Here is a 26,493-nt window from a genome sequence, read left to right as displayed (position 1 = left end):
TCTAACCTTCCTCATGATCAAGGATACCCCACGAGGTGAGATTTTGCGTGGAGCCCCAGATCTTTGTCGATTGACAGTCATTTTGTACTTCTTCCATTTTCTTACTATGGCACCAACAGTTGTCTCCTTCTCGCCCAGCGTCTTACTGATGGTTTTGTAGCCCATTCCAGCCTTGTGCAGGTGTATGATCTTGTCCCTGACATCCTTAGACAGCTCCTTGCTCTTGGCCATTTTGTAGAGGTTAGAGTCTGACTGATTCACTGAGTCTGTGGACAGGTGTCTTTCATACAGGTGACCATTGCCGACAGCTGTCTGTCATGCAGGTAACGAGTTGATTTGGAGCATCTACCTGGTCTGTAGGGGCCAGATCTCTTACTGGTTGGTGGGGGATCAAATACTTATTTCCCTCTGCAGAATGCAAATAAATTCATATACTTTCCACAATGTGATTTTCCGGATTTAATTTGTGATGTGCTATCTCTCACTGTTACCAATAACCTACCCTTCAATTATGGGCTGCTCATGTCTTTGTCAGTGGGCAAACTTACAAAATCAGCAAGGGATCAAATACTTATTTCCCCCACTGTACATGTACCTGGCTTTTTTCCCCACAAACACTATGGGCCACAAATGACCACAACCCTACTTTTCAGCTACCAGGTTTAAAATGCACACTTCATCTTTATTGTACCATTATTCTCCTATGTTTTATGTAACAATATTTACCTTTGCTCTTACGAAATGATTTTCAGGTTGAGTTTCAAGTACAATCATTCTCATTAATTGGATTTGTCCTCCACCTATAACTTAAAGGTTAAGTGGACTATAAATCCCAGAAATACCATAAAATCAGCAAGATCATACACCTAAACCTCCATTACCCAAGCAGCAAAGGAGTCAAATACAAATCCACCTATGCTTCCAGCTTTTCCTACCTGAGCGCACAATTGTGGAACGCACTACCAAAAGCAGTAAAAACTACACTCGACCACATTAATTTCCGGAAAGCACTAAAAACAGAACTGTTCAGAAGGGCATACCCCACCGACCCAAAATAAAAAAACCTGGACATCAGCAACACAACTTAACCAAAGATCGTAACGGACATATCCTAATTCTTCCTTTCCCTCTTTAAGTTCTCCCCAGCTGTCTTTATTTATTTTATTTTTTTTGTTACATTTGTACCCCGCACTTTCCCACTCATGGCAGGCTCAATGCGGCTTACATGGGGCAATGGAGGGTTAAGTGACTTGCCCAGAGTCACAAGGAGCTCCCTTGTGCCTGAAGTGGGAATTGAACTCAGTTCCCCAGGACCAAAGTCCACCACCCTAACCACTAGGCCACTCATGTATCTCACTTTACCATAATATCACCTTGATATTAAATCGCAGCTTGTATTTGTTCATACCAAAATCAGTTAACGCCGATTACGGTACCATGTAAGCCACATTGAGCCTGCAAAAAGGTGGGAAAATGTGGGATACAAATGCAACAAATAAATAATAAATAAATAAATAAAAATTAAATTAAACTGTTATTCCTCCCCTCCCGTTTTGTTTCCTTTACTTTCCAGGGGCACATGGAAATTTCTTCTAGCCTCAGTCTTTCTTATGTATTCCTTCCTCCAGGTTAAGAATTACTATAAGTGTGTTTGTTGTATGTGTTCATTTTGTTTGATGCTACTGTAGTTTTATGTATTCTCTGGAATCACTGTTTTTGCTCCCTTTTGTGCTACATGGCGTTGCACTTTGTGGCATTTATTTTTCTTTTTCTTAATAAAAAAAAAAAAAAGAATTGCCCTCAAAGGGCCTCATTTACTAAATTAAGCTAATACACATTAATGTGATTTAATGCATGCAGATGAGCGCAAGTCCCATTATTCTCTCTAACGTGTGCCTAATGCAGCTTAAAATGGTGCCCCGTGGGATGCGCCGAGGCCAAATATAAGCGCTACGTGTTAAACAATGTTTTGAAGGAGTGTGTCAGGGAGGGCAGAGTGGGCCATTCCTGTGCTGAACAGTTACTGTATCTACATTAGTGAGTGCTAAGTGGTTAATGCAGGAATAACAGGTGAGCCCTTACCGCCTACAAAACGGATGGCGGTAAGTAATCACGCAGTAATTTTTTAAGTGCTAATGGCAACGTTAGCACATGTGAACTAAATAATACTAATAGAGGAGGAGACATCCAGATTCATAGAAATGTACAATATATAATAGAGGGTTCTTGAGGCTTTTCCTCCTATAACGTCTGTGCTTGTGCAAGTTGTAAAAGAGAACCTTCTATGTTACACTGAACATTAGCACATGGCCAGTAACAGAAAAAAAAAAAAGAAGAAGAAAATTGGCCATTTTACTGCTACAGTAAGAATAGCCTTAGAACATGGGAAAATCCTACGTTAAGGTACCTTTTTTTTTTTTTACTGCAGATAAGTAAAAGCTCTCCTAAAGGGCCCTTTTACTAAGGTGCGCTAAGCCTAACAAAATAATTTGAGGTCAGTTTTCATCTGCAGGCCAACTGCATAAGAGTTAAGGAAAGACCCAGGAAGAAAGAAAAATCTTTGCCAACCTTCTTGCATTCAATCAAATGGCCCTTAGGCAGCAGGTTATTCCAAATGTGGGAGTGCAAAACACTGAAAAACACATTTGCTAGTACAGTTCAAATGGTTTTTTGTTTTTTTTTTAAATAACACAAATGGATCTTCTAAGAAGGGTCATTGGGATAAGCAATCATTTGAGAATGTGAAGGGTGAGGCAACCTTTTAAGGCTAGAGGCACCCGATCTAAACAAAGCTGTGTTCAGAAAGTTGACATGTGTACTACAATAAAAATGACATTACTAATTGACATAATGCTTATTTTAGAAACTCTATTCATGTTTTGGACATCTGAAAACTGGCATTTAGACCTCCATATTGCATGGATATCCAAATACTGATTTTACAATGCCACAATATGGACGTCTAACACCGCAGTACATCCATATGGCAAGGGGGAGTGGTGTGGGCGTGTTTTGGGTGGAACCAGGAAGGGACCAAAAGATGGACATCCAGCTCCGACTGCAGAAGGGGAAGGGACGTCCATGTTCAAAAAGATGGACGCTTGTATTTAAACCTGGTAGTTGGCCCATCCAGGTAACAGAAAGGTGCTCCGATTGCGCCAGACAGCTACCTGGGCTATAGAACACTGAACAAAATGAAGAAAGAGTGCAAGATGGATATGACAGAAGAGGAAACTTGTAGAGAGAAGAACTGGGTAGCTGAGAAACACTTGTTACTACCTGATGAGAGCAGATTGTTTGTACCTATATCTTACTGTCGGTTCCTGGCTAGACCAGAACACTGTGAAATAAATATTCTGTACCAGTTATTCCCAACCCAGTCCTCGGGGCACACCTAGTCCCATTGGGTTTTCAGAATATCTATAATGAATATTCATGATGTAAATTTGCATACACTAGGAATGCCCCGAGGACTGGGCTGGGAATAGCTGCTCGAAACACAGTAGATTAATCTGTAGCATTCAGTACCAACTGAGACAAGATTCTGGCCACAGAGAATTGAAATGACACACACACAAACACACTGCAGTAAGGTCTGGTAATATACTACAACTGGAGCCAAACGCATATGGACTTTTCAAAAACAAAAGAAAAAACTTCCATGGTGATTGTACCTATAACTCTAGATGGATTTGGAGCTTTCTGTGGATGGTGCCAGTTAAATTCTAATTAATTTCTAATTCTCATGAATTCCATCTACCTTAATCGAAATAATACTTTGTTCTTCTTATTTTGCTAATGGCGACTGTCATGGCGGCATAATGTAAGCCACATTGAGCCTGCAAAGAGGTGGGAAAATGTGGGATACAAATGCAGCAAATAAATAAATCAATGTATGATCCAAACATGGAAGTTGCTATATTCAGCTGTGCAGCGGTCCAAAAAGCAGTGAATTTTGGAACGTCTACTTGGGACATTTCAGAGCTATATGGATATATATCTCTGAATATTCAGTGGCACTATCTAAACAAAGAGGGCCGTTCAAGAAATGGGAACCGCAAGACGCAGTGTGCCGAGAGTAAATTCTACAACGCCATCTGGGAGCCAAGATTCCGGTACAGAATAGTAATGTAAATCAGCATTAAAAGTGCCTACATTTAGGTGCGATCACTCATGTCATGTCAATAGCAGGCGTGAATGTGAGTGCTTAAATGCAGCACTTTAGCGCATAACTTACAGTATTCTGTAAGTTATGTGCATAAATATTAGCCCCACCCATGCTCCTTACCTATGACCGTTCCCCTGCATGCAGATCTCTCTCTCATGAATATTTATTGTGGTTATCCTGAAAACCTGGTGAGCCCCACAGGACAGGTTTGGGAGCCTCTGGCTTAGACTTAAGAAAGACTGATTTTTTTTATTTACTCATAAAATAAGTTGTTAGCCTTATCCAAATAAATGCATAAACAGGGGCCAGCAGTCTCTTGGTTGACTTTACTTAAGACTGCTCCAAGATGGGAAGTGTAAACAATTAACTTCAGGTCAGTCAGTCAGTGATACCAGTAACTTGCACAGCGAGTTCTGCTACACCTTTATAAAAGACACATTACTACGTACGTGTTTGCAAGGTGTGTAGTGAAGACATAAACAAACTGGGAAGGCGTTTTTCCTACTGCTCCAGTGGCGCTGGCATCTGGTCGGAGTGCAGCAGCAGTGCCGTGCACTGCACTGGAAGAGCTGGTCTCATTAAGGTTTGGGAGCGGGTTGGACCCTGAACCTAGCTGAGAGGCTGTGGACATTGCAGAGTCTGATGCATTACAGTCTGGAAGGGAAGAAGAGGGAGAACAGGTTATAACTTATCAGCTAGAGATCCGCTTTCTCATACCACTTATATGAACAAGGTTCCCCAGGGGAGGAGCCTTTAAAAAAAATTTTTTCTTTCTATTCTTAGAATGAATCTCTAATACCATCAATATACTTTGAGGCCGCTATTCAAAGGTACTTATCTGACAGCAGGTGCTGCTAAGTGAATAAGTACCAGTTGAGAGAGATATTCAGCAATACAAACTGGACAGTGCCTCTGAATAGGTCCTCTGATCACCTATCTGGACAGTGTCGGGGTGGTCTGTGGACAGAGCTGGAAGTTATCCAGTTAGTGGCCATATGCAGAATGCTAACTGGATAGCCAATCGGATAAAGTTATGACAGCAAAAAGCCTGTCGTAATTTTATCTGGTTGGCTATCCAGTTAGCAATCCAAATATGGCCGCTAACCGGACAGCACCACTGGTGTGCGCTGAAATCAGATATTCAGCACTGGTCAGTATCTTGACATCGGCATTGACTGCTACAAGCTGAATATGGCCCTTTTGTTTTTACTATTGAAAGATATGTATGTTATTTGGCCTTACGAAACTATTTTATTTGATTAAAGAGATCGTCACTGCTTTTGATGCAAAGCGACATCATTTTTGTAAACAAGCATTTTTATTGAAGGTAAAAACCAGCTTCCCAGTCTATTACTTTCAACAGATTCACAACATACAACACGAACTAACTCAGTGGTGCACACTAAAGACTCATCTCTTTGAATAGATATACCACAAAGATCAAAACATGTCAAATCTCCAAATACACCCAGAAACGTCGCAATGTCTCTGCTACACCACTATCTTGTATTTCTAATGTCTGATAATGTTTTCTTTAATACCACTATCTTATATTTCTAAGGTCTAATAATGTCTTCTGTAATACCACTATCTTGTACTTCATGACCATGTAACCCAGAATCTTTCTGTAAAACCAAATGTATATCCTCTTCTCATTTCCAGTATCCATGATGTATTGTAAGCCACATTGAGCCTGCAAAGAGGTGGGAAAACGTGGGCTACAAATGCAATAAATAAAATAAAATATTACATCAGAATGAGAATTATTCTTCTTTGGTTATAACCTTATAATCAAACCCTCCTTCTGTAGAAAAAAAACACATGGGAGTACACAACAGGCACACTTTTTTTCACGTTTTCCCTAGGCTAAAAAAATTTCTAAAAACAAGACTATTTTATGCAGGTAACAGATCTATATATATAAAACTCACCCTCAACGTTCTATTTGCACTGACGTCAGGTTCGTAAGTTCGAAGCTCTGAAGCCACAGAAAATCACAGTCTGTGGGCCCCGCCCTCGCGTCAAACGTTATGACGTTGAGGGCGGAGCACATTCTCAGCTCCAACGTTGTACTGCACTGTAGCTCTGCTCCGCCCTCGCGTCAAAACGCGATGATGTCGAGGGTGGAGCACACGGGGGGCGTGCCAAAAGGGCCAGGGTCACACATTCGCACGGAGGCTGTAGGGGGGCCGGCGACACACGGAGACACAAAGGGACAGAGGGGAGCCTTGCTAGCGCCCGTTTCATTGCGATTTGAAACGGGCCTTCCTTACTAGTGTCTTTACAAAATAGGCACCAAGAACCATCTCCAGTAACATACAAATGCCTGATGCACAAGTTTACACTGTTGATTTGGTGAAAATGAAACAAAACAATGGTGAACCCAGATATAAATTGACAAAATAAAAAGTGACAAATCCCTTACACTGGAAGGTATTCACCCCCAGAATTCTAAAAGAACTCAAAAATGAAATGCCAGAGAGTAATTTGTAACTTATCATTAAAATCGACTGTGGTATCCAAAGATTGAAGGGAGGCCCATAATGTACATGTTTAAAAAGGGCTTCTAGTATTTATCTGGGAAAGTAAAGATCAGTCAAGCCTGTCACTATTGTCAGGATCACACATAATAGTAGAATTTATTCTATAGAACCAACTCATGCAACATATAGACAGACATGGTTTAATAGGACAGAGACAACATGGATTTATAGCCAAGGAAGCCTTGCTTCACTAATCTGCTACATTTTTTTTTTTAAGGAGATAACAAACACATGGATACAGGTGAATCTGTTAATATAACATCTCTGGATCTCCAGAAGGCATTTAACCAAGTTCCTTAAGAGACTTCTGAGAAAATGAAAAAGTCATGGGATAGGAGGCAATGTCCTATTGTGGACTGTGAACTGGTTGGAAGATACAAAAAAAAAAAGAGTAACGCTAAATGGTCAGTTTTCTCAGTGGAGAAAGCCGAATAGTGTCGTGCCCCAGAAATCTGTACTCGGACCGATACTTTAACATATTTACAAATGACTTGGAAAACGGAACAACAAGAGCTGACCAAATTGCCAGACAACACAAAATTATTCAAAGTCGTTAATTGACAAGGGGATTGTGAGAGACTGCAGAAAAATGCTGCAAGACTGGGCATACAAATGGTAGAAGAAATTTTATGTGGACAAGTGCAAACTGATGCATGTACAGAAAAATAACCCTAACTATAGCTACACGATGCTAGGTTTCACATTAGGAGTCACCATCCAGGAGAAGGATATAGGCATCATTGTGAATATATCCCTGGCTCAGTGTGTGGGGGTGGCCAAAACAGCACATAGAATGTTAGGAATTAGGACAGGAAGAGAGAACAAAGAATATCATAACATATCTACCCACACCTTAAGTACTGTATGCAATTCTGGTCACTACATCTAAAAAGTAAAACCTATAAAGGAACCAGAATAGGTGATCAAAATGATAAAAGGAATTGAACAGCTCCTTATGAGGAAAGGCTAAAAAGGTTGGGGGCTCTTCAGCTTTGGGAAGAGAAAGATGAGGGGGGATACGATTTTACAGATATCTATCATAAGTGAAGTAGAACAGCTAAAATGCAAATTGGTTATTTACGCTTTCAAAAACTACAAAGGCCATGAAGTTACTAAGTAGCATATTTAAAATAAATTAGATTAAATACGTTTTGTTTTTCTCTCAATGTATAATTAAGCTCCAGAATTTGTTGTTAGAGAATGGGGTAAAATACTTAGCATAATTGGGTTAAAAAATGCTTGAGGAAATATCTGGGGAAAAAAGGCCATAAACTATTAGCCAGGAAGATATGGGAAAAGCCACTTCTTATCCCCAAGAATGAGCAGCATGGAGTCTGTCTGCTCTTTGGGATCCTGCAAAATTCTTGTGACCTGGATTGGCTACTGTTAAAAACTGGATACTGGCCTTTAGTCTGATTCAATGTGGCAGTTCTGGTGGAGGGGCATTTTCGATAGCTGCGTCTACGTCGGACTTTGAACGTTTTGCGCTCAACGTATCAAATCCGAATAGGAAATATACCCCTTTTCGAAAAAATTAAAACGTCTACCTTTTTTCTGAAAATACAGCTTTAATCAAGGTTTTGTATGTTTATCTTTTTAGGCCAGTTACAAAAAAAGAAAAACCGCACAAAATCAAGCCATTGGGATGTAGGAGGGGCCAGCAATTTTAGAAGGCTGGTCCCCTAGACATCCCAGGAGAGTAATAGGGCAACCTAGGGGACACTGCTGTGGATTTCACATAAACGCTCCCAGGCACACATCTCATTGTTGCTGCCTTATCTTGTCTGCCGAGCCCTCCAAAACTCACCCAAAACCCATTATCTCCAGCTGTACATCCATACAATAGCCCTTATGGGTGAAGGGGGCACCTATGTGTGGGTACAGTGGGTTTCTGGTCAGTTTTGGAGGACTCACAGTATGCACCACAAGTGTAACAGGTAGGGGGAGGTATGGACCTGGGTCCACCTGTCTACAGTGCACTGCACCAACCACTAGACTACTCCAGGGACCTGCATGATGCTATAATAGACCTGGCTATAACATCTGAGGCTATCATAGAGGCTGGTGAGTACTATTTTTATTCACATTTTTGGGGGGTCAGTGACCACTGGGGGAGTAAGGGGGGGTCATCCCTGAAGTCCTCCAGTGGTCATCTGGTCACATTTAGGGCCCCTTTTTGTGTCTTATTCATTAGAAAAAGAGGTGTAGACCAAAACATTGAAGTTTTTGGCCAAGACATTGTGTTTTTTTTCCGTTATTGCTGTAAAACATCCGAGTATTGCCTTAATCCAGTCTTCGAAACGCCCCCGACATGCTCCCTTGTGATCTGGACACACTGCAGATAAAATGTATATATAGATGTCTGCAAAACAGGTTTTGAAAATACTGATGTAGACGTCTGGAGAAAATGGTGCTTTTTCGCTCTTTCAAAAATGAGCCCCATAGTCTCATGATTTTCTTTAGTTTTTGAGATCTGTACTGAGTTTCATTATAGGAAGTATCCCACCACGTGGTTTCCCTTTCTTTATATTGCAGTAGGTTTACCCTGCCTGCAGCCCGTTTTCAAGGGCTATTGGTCTTAGCATCAGGTTCATTCCTTTCAACACCTCAGCTTTTCCTGTGTTGAAGATTTTACCAAGTGGCCAGAGCACATAACTGGACATGTTATCGACAGCTGGACTATTCCAACGCTACCTGAATGTAGTAAAGAATTCTGTTAGCAATCCTAATGAAAAAATCCAGTCATAAATCCTTAAGAAACTGTGTAGTGCAAGCTTTGGCATCATGAGAATATAGGTCTTTCTCTCCTCCTGGGCAAGCTTCAAAATCCTAGGGATAAAGATCTTTCTTTCTCACCCTGGTTCATAGTTTGGGATACTGGGGACTGCAGGATTATGCGCTATCACAGTGAATGCTATGAGATCCATGCCCAGAGATGCAGCTGCAAATATTTTACTTCTCTCTTCAGCAGGTGGCAGTGTAAACCATCAAATTTTACAACTTAGGTTGATGCAATATGATGCTGACAGCTTCTCTCTCATCTCTGACACTGCCCCAAGAACAAGTGAATGGGATACCAGAGTCATATTTTCTCAGTTGAGAATATAAGCCTGCAAGTCACAGAACGCATGACGAAGAGAATACTAAACACAAAAAACCATAATCATTCCTAGGCAGTCTGCAGCAAAGAATTGTTAGTCTACATGCATATGAAGAAATAAGGACCAATAATCAATGTTTCTTCACTAACCTGATAAAGACAGAATAACTCTCAAAAGCTAGTCACAGATGTATTAAGTTAGTCTGCTATAAAAAGCTGGTACCTACTTGAGAATATAAAATGTTCCCATGCTGGGTCAGACCAAGGGTTACTAAACCAAGCATCCTGTCTCCAACAGGAGTCAAACCATGACATTATAAATACCTTGCAAATTTGGAAAAGTGAACTCATTCCTTGTTTTTCACATCTAGGTCTAATCTGCGTTAACAGGGGGCCTCTGACAAGAAAACGTGTTTTGCACAAATGAGATCGTAACCTACATGAGTTTGTGTCATGACCTCAGATCTGCTCACTTTACTGGTGAAAAGGAAGGTTACAGACTAGTTATTGCAGAACAAACCCGCCAGTTAAGAAGATTCCTTCAAGAGACAATATCAGAGTTCCTTTTCACTAATGCAGCACTCGAAAGAAAATGAGGCTAGAGGGTGAAGCATGGCCTAGGGAAGTGAGAAGATGACCATAACCCACGTTGCCAAACATGGACAGAATAAAAATAGAAAGTCTGGCTACTAGCAAGAGTGGAGTCGTAGTCTGAAAGAGCAGCAACAGAGAACCAGGGAAGCCAAGTTCAAATTCCACTGCCATGCCTTGTGCTCTTGGGCAAGCGACTCAACCCTCCACTGCCTCAGGTACAAAGCTAGATTGTAAGCCCTCCGGGGACAAAAAAAAAAATACTGTACTTGAATATAAATTGCCTCGAACCCCTGAGAAAGGCATGAGCTAACTTCAATCCAAATCTCATCACGTATAGCTTCTGCTAGCTAGTTAAAAAAAATCATTAATGTCACTTCAGCAAGGACTTAGCACCTCCCATATTTCAAGAACAGGATAAAAACCTGCTCATCAAAGAGAAATTACAAAAACAAAACAAAACCCAGAAACAACCAACAAGTATCTGCCTGTCCTGATGAAGACAGTCAGATGGAAAGATCTCTGTGGTGTTAGGTGGTCTCTGTGTTCTGTTCACAAAATGTACTCTCAGATAAGTTTAGTTTAGGTTACTGAACTGATTAATTGCACTTCAAACCATCAAGTCAGCTTACACAATAATAGAGGGGGATTCCTCCTGTGTGGCAATCATTCATTCATAATAAAGGATGGGTGCTCAATTATTTTTAAAGAATGAAAAGGGAGAAAGGCTGAAGAGGTTAGGGTTCTTCAGTTTGGAGAACGGATGACATAGGGGATAGTGGTTTATAAATTATGAGTGGGGTGGAACAGTTAAGGAATGGCTGTTTAACTTTCAAAACAAAAAACAACAACCAAGAGGTCACTTCATGAAACAGTGACCAGCAGACTGTGAGCAAATCATAGAAAGTTTTTTCATTTTTCACACGCACAGTAACATAGTAGATGACGGCAGAAAAAGACCTGTCGGTCCATCCAGTCTGCCCAACAAGATGAACTCATGTGTATACCTCACCTTGATTTGTACCGGTCTTTTTCAGGGCACAGACCATATAAGTCTGCCCAGCACTATCCCCTCCTCCCAACCACCAGCCCCGCCTCCCACCACCGGCTCTGGCACAGACCGTATAAGTCTGCCCAGCACTATCCCCTCCTCCCAACCACCAGCCCCGCCTCCCACCACCGGCTCTGGCACAGACCGTATAAGTCTGCCCAGCACTATTCCCCGCCTCCCAACCACCAGTCCCGCCTCCCACCACCGGATCTGGCACAGACCGTATAAGTCTGCCCAGCACTATTCCCCGCCTCCCAACCACCAGTCCCGCCTCCCACCACCGGATCTGGCACAGACCGTGTATGTCTGCCCATCACTATCTTCGCCTCCCAACCACCAACCCCTCTTCCCCCCACCGGCTCCGCCACCCAATTTCAGCTAAGCTTCTGAGAATCCATTCCTTCTGCACAGCGCACAAAGATATAGAATCAGCTCCTAGAGGATACTGTCATGGCGACCAACACTGCAAAAGGTCCATAAAAAATGATTAGCCAGATAGACTTGGAAGAGTTAATGCTTATTTCTGGAAATGAGCTATGAGAAACAGACCTACTTTTTGGAATCAGCTGGGCACCCGTGACCCAGACTGGCCACTGTTGAAGACCAAATGCTGGGCTTGATGGACCTTAGCATGGCTTTTCTTATGTTCTTAAAGCCTGTAGCTGCTCACCGTGGTCATTCTCTACCTCATTAAGGTCACAAAACAGAAGCTGCAAGGGTAGGGTGACACGGGGATATGTAGGGATCTATTTAAGCTGGTCAAAAGCCAAGCACAGCACAGCGTATTAGCTGGTGGCAAACACCTGCAGAGTCAGAGTCTACACTTATTTAAAAAATGGTTCATGTAGTACATGCTCTATGATCTAGTAACGCAAATAAATCAAATCTGAAGCAACTGACTTTTCTTAGCTTTAGTATCCTTTTCATTTTCTTTTTTTGGCCCAGCAGTTTCCTCATCTTCTTTTCTACTTATCCTAGGTTGGTGATTTTGAAAAATAAAATTAAAAATTCACCTATGCAAGACACGGAACATCTGATTAAGAACCCCAATGGGCAATGTCCAAAAGAGATCCAATAATTTAGGGAGCACCATCATCTTTATGACCACTATTTTCAATCTAGCCAGGATATATACACCTTGGCCCAACCGTTAATGATATCTAGTTACATTTTCCACTAAGGGGGCAACATTTAGCCAATTTTATTTTATTTTTGTTACATTTGTACCCCGCGCATTCCCACTCATGGCAGGCTCAATGTGGCTTACATATTGTATACAGGTACTTATTTGTACCTGGGGCAATGGAGGGTTAAGTGACTTGCCCAGAGTCACAAGGAGCTGCCTGTGCCTGAAGTGGGAATTGAACTCAGTTCCTCAGTTCCCCAGGACCAAAGTCCACCACCCTAACCACTAGGACACTCCTCCTTCACTTCAATTGAACTCCTAAGTAGCTAATGTGGTCCTTCATCCACCTCAAGGGATACTGTTGCTGAAACTTCCAGGTTACCTCCTCCCCTATATTCACCTTTAATATCTCTGATTTTGTCATGTTTGCTTTGAATCCCAATCCTTGACCAAAGCTCTTTTGCTCTCAAAGAGTGGGTTGTGTTTGAAATAATAAACAGAATATTGTCCTCAGACATTAAGATTTTATACTCATGTGGCCCTATCCTCACCCCCCCCCCTTATAACTCCCTGGTCCCTTAGCTTCAGTGCAAGGCATTCAATAGAGAGTACAAACAGAAGACAGGACAGTAGGGACCCCTGCCAGGTTCCCCACCTCAGGTGAAAGTGTACTATTAGCCTCCTTTCATATTTATATATGCAAGCGGGTCCTTAAAGATTTCCTAACCCCACTTTACTACTACTACTACTTATCATTTCTATAGCGCTACTAGACATATGCAGCTCTGTACACTTGAACATGAAGAGACAGTCCTTGCTCGACAGAGCTTACTTCTTTATGGTTTCAACATATCTGGCCAGTACACACTGATGAATGTCTTCTCCACATCAACACAGATAATTAACCACCATTAGTGAAGGGCCTTATCAACTTTAAAACTCTCTTAATGTTGTCGGAAGCTAGCTTATCCGAGACAGATCCCAAACGACCTGGATGGACCAACTAATGTAATAAATTCCATAACTTATTAGTTAGGATCTTAGTCTTCAATTTAAAGTCAACTTCCAATAAGAAAACTGGGTGATAGGACCCAAACACTGTGGAAATCTTTTCCCTCCTTAGGTAGCACAGTGATATCTACTGTTCTCATAGATGATGGTAAACTCTGTGCACCCCCCAACAAGTTAAAAAGCTTCATTAAGGGTTACACTAGAAAGTTTTGAAATGTTGCACAAATGTTTGCAGTATAACCATCTATCCCTGAGGCTTTGCCCAATTTCAGCTCTTTAATTCTCTTGGGTGAAAGGGTGCATCTAATCTGTCCCTCCTCTTTGGATATTGACAACAGGTCAGCCTCTCATAAATACTTCGCCAGTTTTTCCTCTGTGGCCAGAGACTCCATGAATCATTCCCTAATTTCTGTTGTGCAATACATTTCTTGTCCTTTCCCATCTTTTATCCTAAGAATATGGGTGCTGATATTCAGCCTGTGGTGGTCAGCATTTTTTAAAGTGCCAACCACTGTGGTTAAAATAACACTGGATATTCAGTGCCAGTATCCAGACACCAGCTGGCACTGAGTATCAGGTTTCAGTGCACAACGGTGGTGCTATCTGGTTAATGGCAATATTCAAACCACTACTGGATAGCCGGCCTTTTTCCTCTCCTAACTTTAGTTAGTGGTCTGAATATTGCTGCTAGCTCTGCCCAGGCTGTGTCCATGGACTGCCCCTGGCACTGTCCAGATAGAGCTGAGAAGGTCATAGGACATACTCCATGACACTATGCTATTATAGTGCTGCTGAACATCCCTCTCACCAAGACTCATCTGGTTAGCAGCATCTGCTAATCAGATAAGTGTCTTTGAACATCAGCACCATGATGTTTTTGTTTATTTAATTTCTCTGCTACTAACCTGCTCCCTTTATTTCCATACTCAAAATGTTTTTGCTTGAGGTTCATCAAATCTCATGGATTAGAATTTCCTGAACTTCCAGAACTTGCTCTAATTTCTATAGTAATCTCCTGCTCTCTTCCTCATTTATGAGACCTTTCGAGGTTGGCGAAAGCCTGGTATAATCACTCCTCTTTCCGCTGCCTCTCCAACTTTGGTGGGGCAAATGAAATACCCTTCCTCTAATCACTGCCTTCAGGCGCTCCCATATCACTCCTGGGGTGTGCTCCCCCGAATCATTAAAATCTAGGGAGTCCTCAATTTCCATTTGAAAGACACTCCCTTGTCGTTCAATAAACTATCACCTAACTTCCAATATCTTACACCTGTTTCAGTGTATGCAACATCTAGGTCTACCCACATTGGAATATGATCAGACCAGGTTAGGCCCTCAAATACAAAACAACCCATGCATCCAGCTTCTCCTATATAAGCACACAACTACGGGATGCACTGCCAAAAGCTGTGAAAACAATCTATGCCCATCTAAACTTCAGGAAATCACTAAAAAACCAACCTGTTCAAAAAGGCTTACCCTACCGACCCAACATAAATGCCTACACCCGGCAACACAGGAAAACCAATGATCGTACTGGACAATATACGACCTACCCTCTCTTAGACCCCCATGGTGCCTAAAGCACACCTACCTTATTCGACCACAACATAACCTTGTAATTGTTTCTCTACCGGACTTGGCGAACGCCTTTACGGTACTATGTAAGCCACATTGAGCCTGCAAATAGGTGGGAAAATGTGGGATACAAATGTAACAAATAAATAAATAAAAATAAATACATTGGCTTGTATTACATTTCGTGCCCTGTCCATTGTCCATCAATATCACAATGATCCACAAGTATCATGGGGCTTGGATTAGAAGGGAAAATCCTTAGCAAACAGGTCTTTCAACTTGGCTCTTACTGTTTTATGGGACTCTTCTTACTGCCTCCCTATGTTGTCTAAGGATGGGTTTAGTTAAGAGCATAAGTTTCACCATACTGGGGCAGACCGAAGGTCAATCAAGCCCAGTATCCTGTTTCCAACAGTGGCCAATCTGGGTCGCAAGTACCTGGCCACGATTCCCAAAGAGTAACAAATTTTATGCTGCTTATCCCAGGAATAAGCAATTGATTTTCTCTCTCTTTTTTTTTTTTTTAAGGAACTTGTCCAAACCTTTAAACTCTGCTGCTTTTTACCACATTCTCTGGCAACAAATTCCAGAGAGTTTAATTACATGCTGAGTGAAGAAATGTTTTCTCCAATTTAGTTTAAACAATCACAATGGGCAGGGAAATTCGGGATGGGGTTTCTACCACGATGGAGTGTAGTAACAACTAAACCTGAGAACAGATGACCACCTCTTCCTCTGTCAATAGAATTGTCGCACTAATATCCAGTTATTTATTTATTGCATTCATTGTCCCACCTATTGGTAGGTTCAATGTGGCTTACATGGAACAGAGGGGGCGGTTATAAGGTATCGAGCACGGTTAACAGTTCGATAGAGACAATGAGAGTCCTCCTTAATCTACTGTAATTCCATTAAGATTTTTCACCATTTCCCCAAGTCATCCCCCATTCATTTTCCCTGAGTTACTCTCTCTTATTTTCCTTTGAGAGTTACAGCTTTTCCTATCAGCTGGGCTGAGGTTCTGGCCATCTCCTTGCCACTGGGGTGGCTAGATACAGACTATGTGTAGAAAGCAACAATTCTCTTCTAAGCAACTGAACTGTAAGTTGGATTTTCTTCGTTTATTCTGAGTACTAAAGTAGATTTGCTTAAGAATTGAGAGTCTACTGATAAAGCTTCCACTTGGAGATGGTTTAAACTGGCTGTTTAAGCTACACTATACTTTGCCTAGAACAGTACACAATTCCTCCAGCAACTATTTCCTCACCTTCTCATAAAATGGACCCTGTTCAATGTTTGGTGTGTATACACAGAACAAACCAACAATTTGTGATGGTGATCAATCTTTTACAAAGACAAACCTACCCTGTCTCTCCCTCTTCACCTGCTGGAGCTGAAATAACCAGAACTGCAACCCCCATGTTTCTTATTCTATATCATCTGAGATACAAATTATGTGCGGAAAATCTTCATCCTTCAGTAAACCCTCATCCGTAAAGGTGTGTTTCTGGGGTGCAGCAGGTTCCCCCCCCCCCCCCCCCCCCCACTAAAATCTTCTGAGCTCTTTTTGTAATTGTCAAGGCTGGCATAACCATTAGACAGACTAGGCAGTTGCCCAGGGTGGCTGCTTCTGGGGTACAACTGCAGTTTAGGCAAATAATAGGTCCTGACTGCCACCCAAGTTCAATGAGCCATCAGTGCATATTTTTACCTGCAGGGAAGGTAGGTAAATGTCTTTTTGGAAATTGGCCTTATGATGTCCAATTATGTGGGGTATTTTTCAGGACTGTTCTGTAAACGGTGCTTTAGGTGATTATGATTGTTATATTTAATTAGCAAAATCTCAGTGGGGAGTCTAGGGGGCCTGAAAGTAAATTGTGTGTGTGTTGGGGGCGGGGCGCAAAGCTGAATATTCAGCTAGGGTGCCTTGCACCAGCCCTGTTAATAATTAGTGCTTCCGTGGGGAGTTTAAGCCCTTCACATTGTTACTCTTATTGCACATAGCCACTACCAAATATTTCTCTCATTTCTGCAGACCCTGACCCAGCACATTGGTTTATAATTTATCTTACCCATACCCTCTCTCAAGCACACTATATTCAATTGTTACCCCAGTCACAGTATCCCCTCCTTATTCTCACTGAGGTCTCTCCCACCCACAGAGCAAGCAGAGAGGCATGAATAACCATACCCTATCCAGCCCTCTCCCTTTCACATCCCATATCTCCTGTTAAACCTTCAGCACCATTCTCACTCTATCGCTCCCCCCTCCCACTTCCATACAGTCAGTCCTTAATTTTTCCATCCCATCCTTGCTGCGCTCAGCTCTCTCCACTTCCTCCTATGCTCTTCTCTTTGTCTTTCCTGGTTGTTCTTCAGAAGGTGATGCATTTTCCCCTTTTGGTCACTCAGCACCACTTGGCGATCTCTCTGAGCTACCGTCTGCATACCCATTACTTCTGGCACCCTGGACAGCAGTGGCGTAGCGACAGGTGGGCTGGGGTGGGCCAGGGCCCACCCACATAGGGCTCAGGCCCACCCAAAAGTAATACACATTTAGCAGTAGCTGGTGGGATCCCAATGTCTGCCAGCAGAAGACTTCACCCTGGTGGTAACGAAAACGCTACTCTCCATGATGCCGGCACCTGCACATTCTCAGTTTTCAGCTCCTGGCTGCTGCAGACTGCCAAGGTGGAGAGAAGCATTTTTCCACCAGCTGAAATATTTTTAGGGTGGGGTGGAGAGCACTTGGTGCCCACCCACTTCTTGCCTAGGCCCACCCAAAATCTGCTGTCTGGCTACGCCCCTGCTGGACAGGCCAGACTTACTTAATACTTGTGTTGCTTCTGCTGTGCATACTCATGTGAAAACTCTACTAATAAGAAACGAGAGTCCAACTTGTATCTAATGTTCTCACTTTTCAACCTCCTGGTAATATGTGAAACTTGCTTCTCCATATTAATGTTGCAGATGATAGGTCTGCCTACCCACTTATGTTGGGATGATAGGTTTTCCTACCCACTTAATGGAGCCTAAGGTTCTCACTGCTGCCATTATCTTTTCCTTGGTCACAAATTGGTGAAACAGGCCACTATGTCTCTATTATTGCTGGTTGTCCCCTATGCTCTCTGAGCTCTCTCTCTCTCTCTCTCGTTGTAATGTACAGCGATTTCTCCACTTAACCTGCTGCTTTTAAAATTACCTTACATGCCTGCCTCAAAGAGTCTCCTGTATCTGCCTATTTTAATGTTTTCTGGAAGGCCTCGGAGACTTAGCAGTGAGAGCTGTTCTTTAGGTCCTAAAGTTTATCCTATAAATCACTGTTGGTTTTCTCCAGTTTTCCTATCTGCTGCAGCAGCATGGTCACCACATTTCCTTGTTCATCTATTTTCATGTTGACATCCTGAACCCTGTGGCCTAGCTTGTTGACATCTGCTCTAAGCACTCCCAGAAGGGACTGCAAATTGACTCTCACCATTGAAATGTTATTTTTTTAAATAACAATCAAGGCCAGCTTAACCATTTGACAGACTAGGCAGTTGCCCAAGGTAGTAGTTTCTGGGTTGCAGCAAAGAGCAGCTGCCTAAAGAAAGAGTACCATCATGCACACAAAAAAAAAGGCTTTATTAGAGGAACCATGAAGACCCTACGTGGCCATGTTTCGGCATATGCCTTCCTCAGCGGTAAAATTCTTTAGGAAGTCTGGACTAAAATATCAAGTGGTAATAGGTGTTATCATAAGGTCTAGTGCCTAGTGCATAAGCTGGAAAGAATTTCCCCTATATATGCTTTTATATAAGTTTACCTTACTAAAAAAAAACTGTTCTCACATCCCCCAAAGAACCCACAGCACCTATGGTTCTGAACCAAACAGCATATGCTGAAACATAGGCTATGTAGGTTCTTTATGGTTCCTTTATTAAAGCCTTTTGTTGGGGTATGGTAGTATTCTTTGTTTTCTTCCAGATTTTTGTGTACCACCTGACCTCTGTTTGTACAGCATCTATGTTTGTTTTCAAGGCACACTTGCTTCCTAATGGGAGAAAGAGGATCAGCTGCACTGGTTCTTGGCCACAGCCAGTCACATGGAAATTAAGTGACTTGCCCAGTGTTGCTGAATGTGGTATCAGGTTGCATGAAACTCACTGTGTCAGGTTGCATGAAACTCACTGTGTGCACTGCTGATGGGTTTCTCCTCTTCCTCACTCTCGGGGCCTGAACACCATTCGTCACCACTGTATGGCTGCTTTTTCTCCAGCACACACCGCCTCTTTGTGCGTGGTACCACCTCGCCTGGGACAAGATAGGCCCAATCAGAACACTGAGCGGGATGAGCAAATAAGATTGGAGCGCTAGCTGTGAGGGAGTTGCAGGGCACCATAGAAGAGCGTGAAATCGTGCAAACAGCCACGGAGACTGAAAGAGAGGTGCTGGATGTAGTAGGAAAAGTTATATAGAGCCGTGAGGCATCATGGAAGAGAACTGATCATGCAAGCAGCTATAGGGATGGATGTGCTGGATGTAGGGTATGTCGTATGGATTTGGGAGGGGAGGGGTGGAGAAGTATTGGAATTAAATGGAATGGTGGAGGAACGTATCATCTGTGAATTGCCAGGTGGGGTGGGAGAGAAGCTGTAGGTAATAACGGGGGAGGGCTACTCCGAGGGAGTAGAAGAGTGCTGGTTGTTGGGGCAGGGGAGGCAGGAGGGAACTGTAGAAAAGTGTTGACTGCTGTGGGGAGCTGTAGAAAGTGGTACATGAGCACTGCCAGGTAACCTGAAATGAGTTTTGACTGCAAATTAGCTGATAGCTTACCTTTGGATTCTGTGTCCAGTGAAGGTGTGCTCGCTTCCCTCTGGTCTCCTGAATCCACAGATATGCTGCGCTCACGTTTTACTTTTCCCTTCAGAGGGCCAAAGTTTGGGACAGAGTTCTGGCTGTTTTTCAGTCCAGAGTTGCCAGGAGCAATCTGGTTGGTTTTTCCTCCATGATTCCCCACCCCCACACCCTTCGACCCCAGGTTGCAGGTGGGTCCTTGGCTCACATTCTGGTGCTGGGATTGAGCGCTACTGTTTGCCGTCTTTCCATGATTGGTCAGTTTATTGTCAGGGTGCATTTGATTGGCTGATACTTTTGGTGATGACAGTGGAGGGATTCCCAGCTCCCTGTTGTTGATTTCCTTTGGTCAGAACACCTGAGAAAGGAAAAAGGCAAGGAGAAAATATGTAACCAAACCTTAAGCATGATGCAGAGAAACAAGAGAAAGGAAGTCCTAGTTATGATTTCTGGCACAGGAACACAGACAGCAGCCTGGAGTATGTCTACAGGTCATGCTGCAGTCTTAGCCATAACACCTGAGGGAGAACTTGAGTGCACACAGGCAGTAACCTCTGAAAATTAGTGCTAGCCAGCAATGTTCCTTCTCTCAACCTATCCCTGCTCCCAGGAATGCCCAGAATCCGAGCAGCTAAATTTAGCCACCAAGTAAAACCTATGTGGCTAAATTTAGCCACTAACTGGGGGGTAGATTTTCAAAGGCTTTGATCTAACCAGCAAAGTCCTTAATTAGCCAATTATATCTCTCTGAAAATTCCCCCCCCCCCCAATGAACATTTCCATAGGTCATGCTACAGTCCCAGCCATGACCACCCCATCTCCAGCAAGCAGCTGAGGGGAACAGGGATGGGAGTTTATGCTGCAGCTCTAATCATGACTTTCCAGCAGAGGACCAAAGAGTTCAGTCAGCACAGCCTGTAACAAGGCCATTCATTGGCAGAAGGCTGAAGAAAGCACTGAAAACAGTCACAGGCTGGGCTGCAGCACTAAGAGACAGCAGCTTGCTGAGGGACAGAGGCAGAAGCAGGACACCTGTCCTTTGGTCATGATGTGTGGGACAGGAGCACCCTATGTGAGTCAGAGGAGCGAAGAGAGACGAATTTGGAGAACATTTACTGGCTGCACTGTCTTCTGCACTACAGTTAGTTATTCTCATCCGTTGAGCATGGTGACAGTGATCTACAAGCTAAGCTAGTCAGTAACCTCAAATCGCCTTGATCTGTGATCCCATTGGGGAATTATTATTATTTTTTTAATCCTCAGTGATCCCTACATCCCTATAACTGCACTGTGATCTAGAAAAAAAAAAAAGGCCCACAGCATTTTCCATGGAAAATACTAAGTATTCAGCCACCTCTTTGGATCTAATTTAGCAAATATAAAGGGGCAATTTTCAGAACGCACAATGTCCATGGGTACTTTGCACCAAGTTTCAAAAAAAAAAAAAAAAAACACGAAAGCATATGCAGACTTTTCTTTTGAAACAATATTTTATGGAACATGACAAGTATAGACTTGAAAACATATTTGTGTGTAATATTTCTGATCCTGCCCAAAACCTGATCCCGGGAACTCTCTCCTACATACTGCTAAAAGCATGCATACTTTCAAGCCCTATTGAGAGAGCTCACCTTTTAGACAGCCAGTTTCTAAATGTAAATGGGTTATTTACAGACATTTGTGCACTCTGAGTAACCATAAATGCTTTTCTGTACGTATGGATAGGCCTCCACCAAGTTGTCACTGCCCCTTTAAGGTGTCGCAATAAAGCACAGGTAATGCAGTTATGCCTCAGTTTCTCCATAGCCTTGTGCTGCAAGGCTGCAGATGGCCTTTTGCCAGACTCTAGTGAGGTATACCGCATGGAAATCAATGGTTTTATTAGCAGCTGCACATCTTTCCCAGCTCATAAAAACTCAAACCACACAGTGGATGCTTGGATTCCTCTTTACACGCAGCAGAGGCTACCAGCAATGCTAAAACCCCCTACTAATCGGAATCTCAATGGCTTTGAAGGCAAGAGATGGAGATGGGAGTGGGGATAGGGGTGAAGAGAGAAGCAGGAAAGCACAGCTGCTAACTATTACACTATATAAAGGAAAAAGATACGTGTTTTGGTCAAAAGTAGTGTTACTTCTCCCAGCAAAGATTCAGGTAACCTCACCAAGAGCTTTGTACTAGCAGCTGACAAACACTAGAGAAATTGCTGTTGGTATGTTATTGCACACTGCTAGAGGAGGCCTGGCTGTGTGCAAACTAATGAAAACAGGTGTAATATTACACGTCTAAAAAGGGGCAAAACTATAACAGAGTCTGATAGGAGCCTATTGTACAATGGATTGTAGACACCAACTTTCCTTTATTGAATACCGGCATAGGTGTGCGTATTCACAATTATAAGTTAGACACAAGAATTCAGGGGCGGCCCAAGGCAAGATGCTGCCACCCCCCCCCCCCCCCCAAGTTCTGGCATCTCCCCCCCTTCCCTTCTCCACCCCGTTCACTGAGGTTACCTTCTTTCTCCATGTTCCAAAGCTGGCATTGGCATCAGTTCCCATACGCTGCCCTGTCACTGGCCTCTTCTCTACTGCAGCCGCCTCTGAGGAAACAGGAAGTTACATCAGAGAGGCGAGCTGCAGTAAAGAGAAGAGGTGGATGCCGGCGGCAGGGCAGCGTATGGGAATTGCTGCTGCCTCCTGCTTTTGGAACATGGCGAAAGAAGGTAAACTCAGGGTGGAGGGAGGAAGGAGGGGATGCCATTCTCGGACGTGGTGCCTCAGGTGGCCTAATAGTCGAGCCACCCTTGCAAGCACTTATGCCTGCCTTAGTGTGTGTGCCTAGGTGCCAGAGATATGCACCTAATTTACAGACTCTGCCTCTGTGTTATGCCCACCTGTAAAATACACATTTATTTCCACCTTTTTGAAGGAATTCACTTAAGGCGGTGTACAGCAAGAATAAATCAAACATAAGCAATTTAGACAATTACAGCAGTAAAAATATTCAAACCACAATACAAAGTATGGCATAGTATGCTAAATTATAGTGCCAACACAATACACAATACAGCATTTTCATACACAGCCCAGAGTATAAGCAAAGACGAGTAACAGGAGTAAGAAAATAAGGGGATTTAAAGAAAATTGCAAATGAGGTCAGAAAGGTGCTCGAATATTATCTTAGCAAGGATAGGAGTAGGTAAACATGTCATGCTACAGTATGTGCAGCCAGTGTCATTTACTACTTCCATTAAAAGGCCTGGTTGAAGAGCCAGGCTTTCACCTGCTTCCTGAAGTAGAGATAGTCTTGTATTAAGTGAAGCCTTTCAGGGAATGCATTGCAGAGTGTAGGGGCTACTCTGCATAGCCGCCGAGAGGGGGGGGCCCGATGCTGCAGTCCCACCAGCCCTCCGTCGTCGACCATCTGCCCTCTGCACTGAAATCGCAGTCTCACCTCCGTGAAAGCAGCGCTGCAGGCAGCAGAACGCCTCCCTTCGGCCCTCCTTCCCTCCCTGTGTCCCGCCCTGGTCTGACGTAACTTCCGCGAGGGCAGGACACAAGGAGGGAAGGAGTGCCGAAGGGAGGCGTTCTGCTGCCTGCAGCGCTGCTTTCACGGAGGTGAGACTGCAATTTCAATGCAGGGGGCCCGGCCTGGTGGCGGCGGTGACTTCGGGGGGGGGGGGGTGGAGGGGGGAGCGGCGGCAGCGACCTCGGGGAGGTGGAGGGGGAGCAGTGGCTGCGGCAATCTCAGGGAGGAGCGGTGGCGACCTTGGGGGGGGGGGTGGAGGGGGAGCAGTGGCGGTGGTGATCTCAAGGGAGGCGGGGCAGCCTTGCCCTGGGCCCGGCCCAGTCTCTCAGCGGCCCTGCTACTCCGGAGAAGGCTTGCTTGTGGGTATCACGTTGTGTGATGTCCTTTGGAGAGGGTGTGGTTAGGGATACTCCTTAGGAGGACCGTAGTGACCTTGGAGGTGTGTAGAGGGAGATCCTGTTCAAGTACTCTGGGCCATTTCCTTTAAGGGCCTTGAAAGTAAAATATAGAAAAAGTATAGCGCTTAGGTGGAATTTTGGCATACAGATGCGTATGTGCACACACACGCACAATGTTTATGCCACTGTTCTAAGGAAATACATGTGTAATCAGAACATAACCGAGCATGTACTTCATAGAATTGCCCTGAAAGGCGTGATATTCAAAAAAAGCTGAGGGGAAGGGATCGATATTCAGCGTTTTAAGAGGTGGGAGAGGCCTATTTAAACCATGCTGAGAGGGCCTTTCCCATAGTTTCAGTGGCTCTTAATGGCACATGACCGCTTATAATATGGTGCGACTATTGCAGTACTATCTGATTAGTGCTAGGATGGTCCGAGGACAGAGCCAAAAGATATGTGGGCACCGATGATACTCAGCACCAGTGCTCGCTGGGAACACCGGGGAACTGGGTTCAATTCCCACTGCAGTTCCTTGCGACCCTGGACAAGTCAGTTAACCCTCTATTGCCCCAGGTACAAAACTTAGCTCGTGAGCCCACTAGGGACAGAAAAAGTACCTGCATATAACATATGTAAACCACTTTGGTTGTACCCACAGAAAGGCAGTATACCAAATCCATGTTCTTTATGCGCTCACATAATTAACTGGGCAGATAGGACTGCATAGAAAGCAAGTTCCGGCACACACATAACTGTTGGAGCCGCCAAAGTCCCAGAATACCACTCTTGGTGGTGTACAATAAACACATACATAATAAAGAAACAAAAAAAACCCAGAAAACTAAATAATCACAAAAATATCTACAAACATAAATATCCAGGTCTAATTCAGCTGTCAGTGGCTTTAAAACTGCCGATTGACTGCTGTACTGAGCTACCAATGGTTGGTGACTCTGTAAATTACGGTGCAGTAAAAATCTGACTTTTACAATACCTTGATAACTCCCCTCCCCCCCCCCAAAAAATAATGAATGTTAAAATTTATGAATGACCCTCTCTCAAATCGATCATCATGACTAGTAATCATAACTCCTAATGCAAACAGTAGCATATGAAAATGAAAATTAACAGAACTGAGAAGATCTTGCAGGCAGTTTATAAGCATACACACAGTTAAGTACTTACCTAACTCTGTAAAAGTGAAAGGACAAAGGTGGTCAATCAATAGAGGATTTAAAAAGGATGGAGTAGATCTGAGCAAGAAGGAGGAGTATGGATATGAGCACAAGGTAGAGGGGAGGGGAGGGGAGGGGAATAGAAAATGAAAACAAAATGTGAATGCCACAACATACTCCTGTAGTCCTGAGCAATAAGTTTCTGATTCTAAATGTACCCTCCACTGATTTTTGAGATCTGAAGAAACTGTAGCAGCGAAACCTATCATAGCAGCAGGATGTGAATTAGTCCACATTTGGGAATATTTTTTTCTAATACTCTTTTTATTATTTTGCAAGTGGAGATAATACTGAGAACAAGCCAATTATACAAACGATGCAAAGAAAAACATGCCGTAAAAACTCCTTCCCACCTCTATGATCACTGTATTTGTAATCTAAACTCCTCTCTGCCTCCACACCATCTAACGCTGTGTAGCTTACCTGCTAATATTTTGGTTAATATCTTATCATCAGTCCCCAAGAGAGATATAGGTCTATATGAGCTAAATAATTCTGGATTCTTTCCAGGTTTATTACGATAGTTACTGCCGCTAGATGCCAAGAGTGGGGTAAAAGTGACGTGTTCTAAGGAATTAAAAGCCCTTGTTAACAAGGGGGCCAGGTATTTCTGAAACCATTTATAAAACTTATTGGAGTAGCCATTCATTCCAGGCAATTTACCTGATGGCAGGTCTTTTATAGCCCACTGTAAATCGGTTGAGATAGTTGCTGGGCTTCTGTATCTGTCACAACTGGAAGAGAGATTCCATCTAGAAATTGAATTATACAGGATTCCAGAGGTTTGTGCTCAGGAGTATACAATTCAGCATAGAAGTTGAAATATTCCTTCTGTATTTCTAAATCAGTCCTAAGAATTTCCCCCTCTTGATTTATAATCTGAGGAATATAATTATGAACTTTCTGCTTTTTTGAGTTTCCAAGCCAACAAGAGACTAGCCTTATTTCCAAATTCAAAATATTCTTGGCGTGCATATTGTAACTGAATACATACATCAGTTAGGTAAGATCAACTGTAATCTGGCTCGGTGTAAATCTGTTACTTGAACAGGTTGAGCTCGGCCTTGTTTTATATAGGATGTCTAAAGTCCTTACTTTTCTGTGGAACTGTCTCTACTGCTGCAATCTCTTTTTACGAATATGGGTTTGTTACCTCGCTTTATCTACGTTTACTGTTTCCCAGCGTACTAGTGGAGTCACCTCATTAGTGTCATTTATCTCTAGAAAATCTTGTATATCCTTCTCTAGTTTTTCAATATTTGCTGGATCTAGAAATAAGGTTTCTGGGAACCTCCATAAGGAAGGCTTAATCTGTTCAGTACTCA

General features: G+C 43.1%; 1 protein-coding gene across 4 annotated transcripts in view; it reads right to left on the bottom strand.

Moving 5' to 3' along the window:
• BCL9L (BCL9 like) overlaps positions 1 to 26,493 on the bottom strand; it is a 214,530-nt gene that overhangs the window by 22,751 nt on the left and 165,286 nt on the right. For 3 of the 4 annotated variants that reach the window (XM_030220848.1, XM_030220851.1, XM_030220849.1), the window contains exons 2-4: positions 19,984 to 20,362; positions 19,339 to 19,461; positions 4,618 to 4,822 (exon numbers count right to left, since the gene is read on the bottom strand). In XM_030220848.1, coding sequence (XP_030076708.1) covers positions 4,618 to 4,822; positions 19,339 to 19,461; positions 19,984 to 20,284 — 629 coding nt within the window. In that variant the 5' untranslated portion in view covers positions 20,285 to 20,362. The remainder of the gene's footprint in view (positions 1 to 4,617; positions 4,823 to 19,338; positions 19,462 to 19,983; positions 20,363 to 26,493) is intronic. The other variant, XM_030220852.1, reaches the window with a different exon arrangement.

This window comes from Microcaecilia unicolor, chromosome 12 (genome assembly GCF_901765095.1).
Source record: "Microcaecilia unicolor chromosome 12, aMicUni1.1, whole genome shotgun sequence".
NCBI lineage: Eukaryota > Metazoa > Chordata > Amphibia > Gymnophiona > Siphonopidae > Microcaecilia > Microcaecilia unicolor.
The sequence above is the reverse complement of the archived record's forward strand: the minus strand, read 5'-3'. Positions and strand labels throughout refer to the sequence as shown.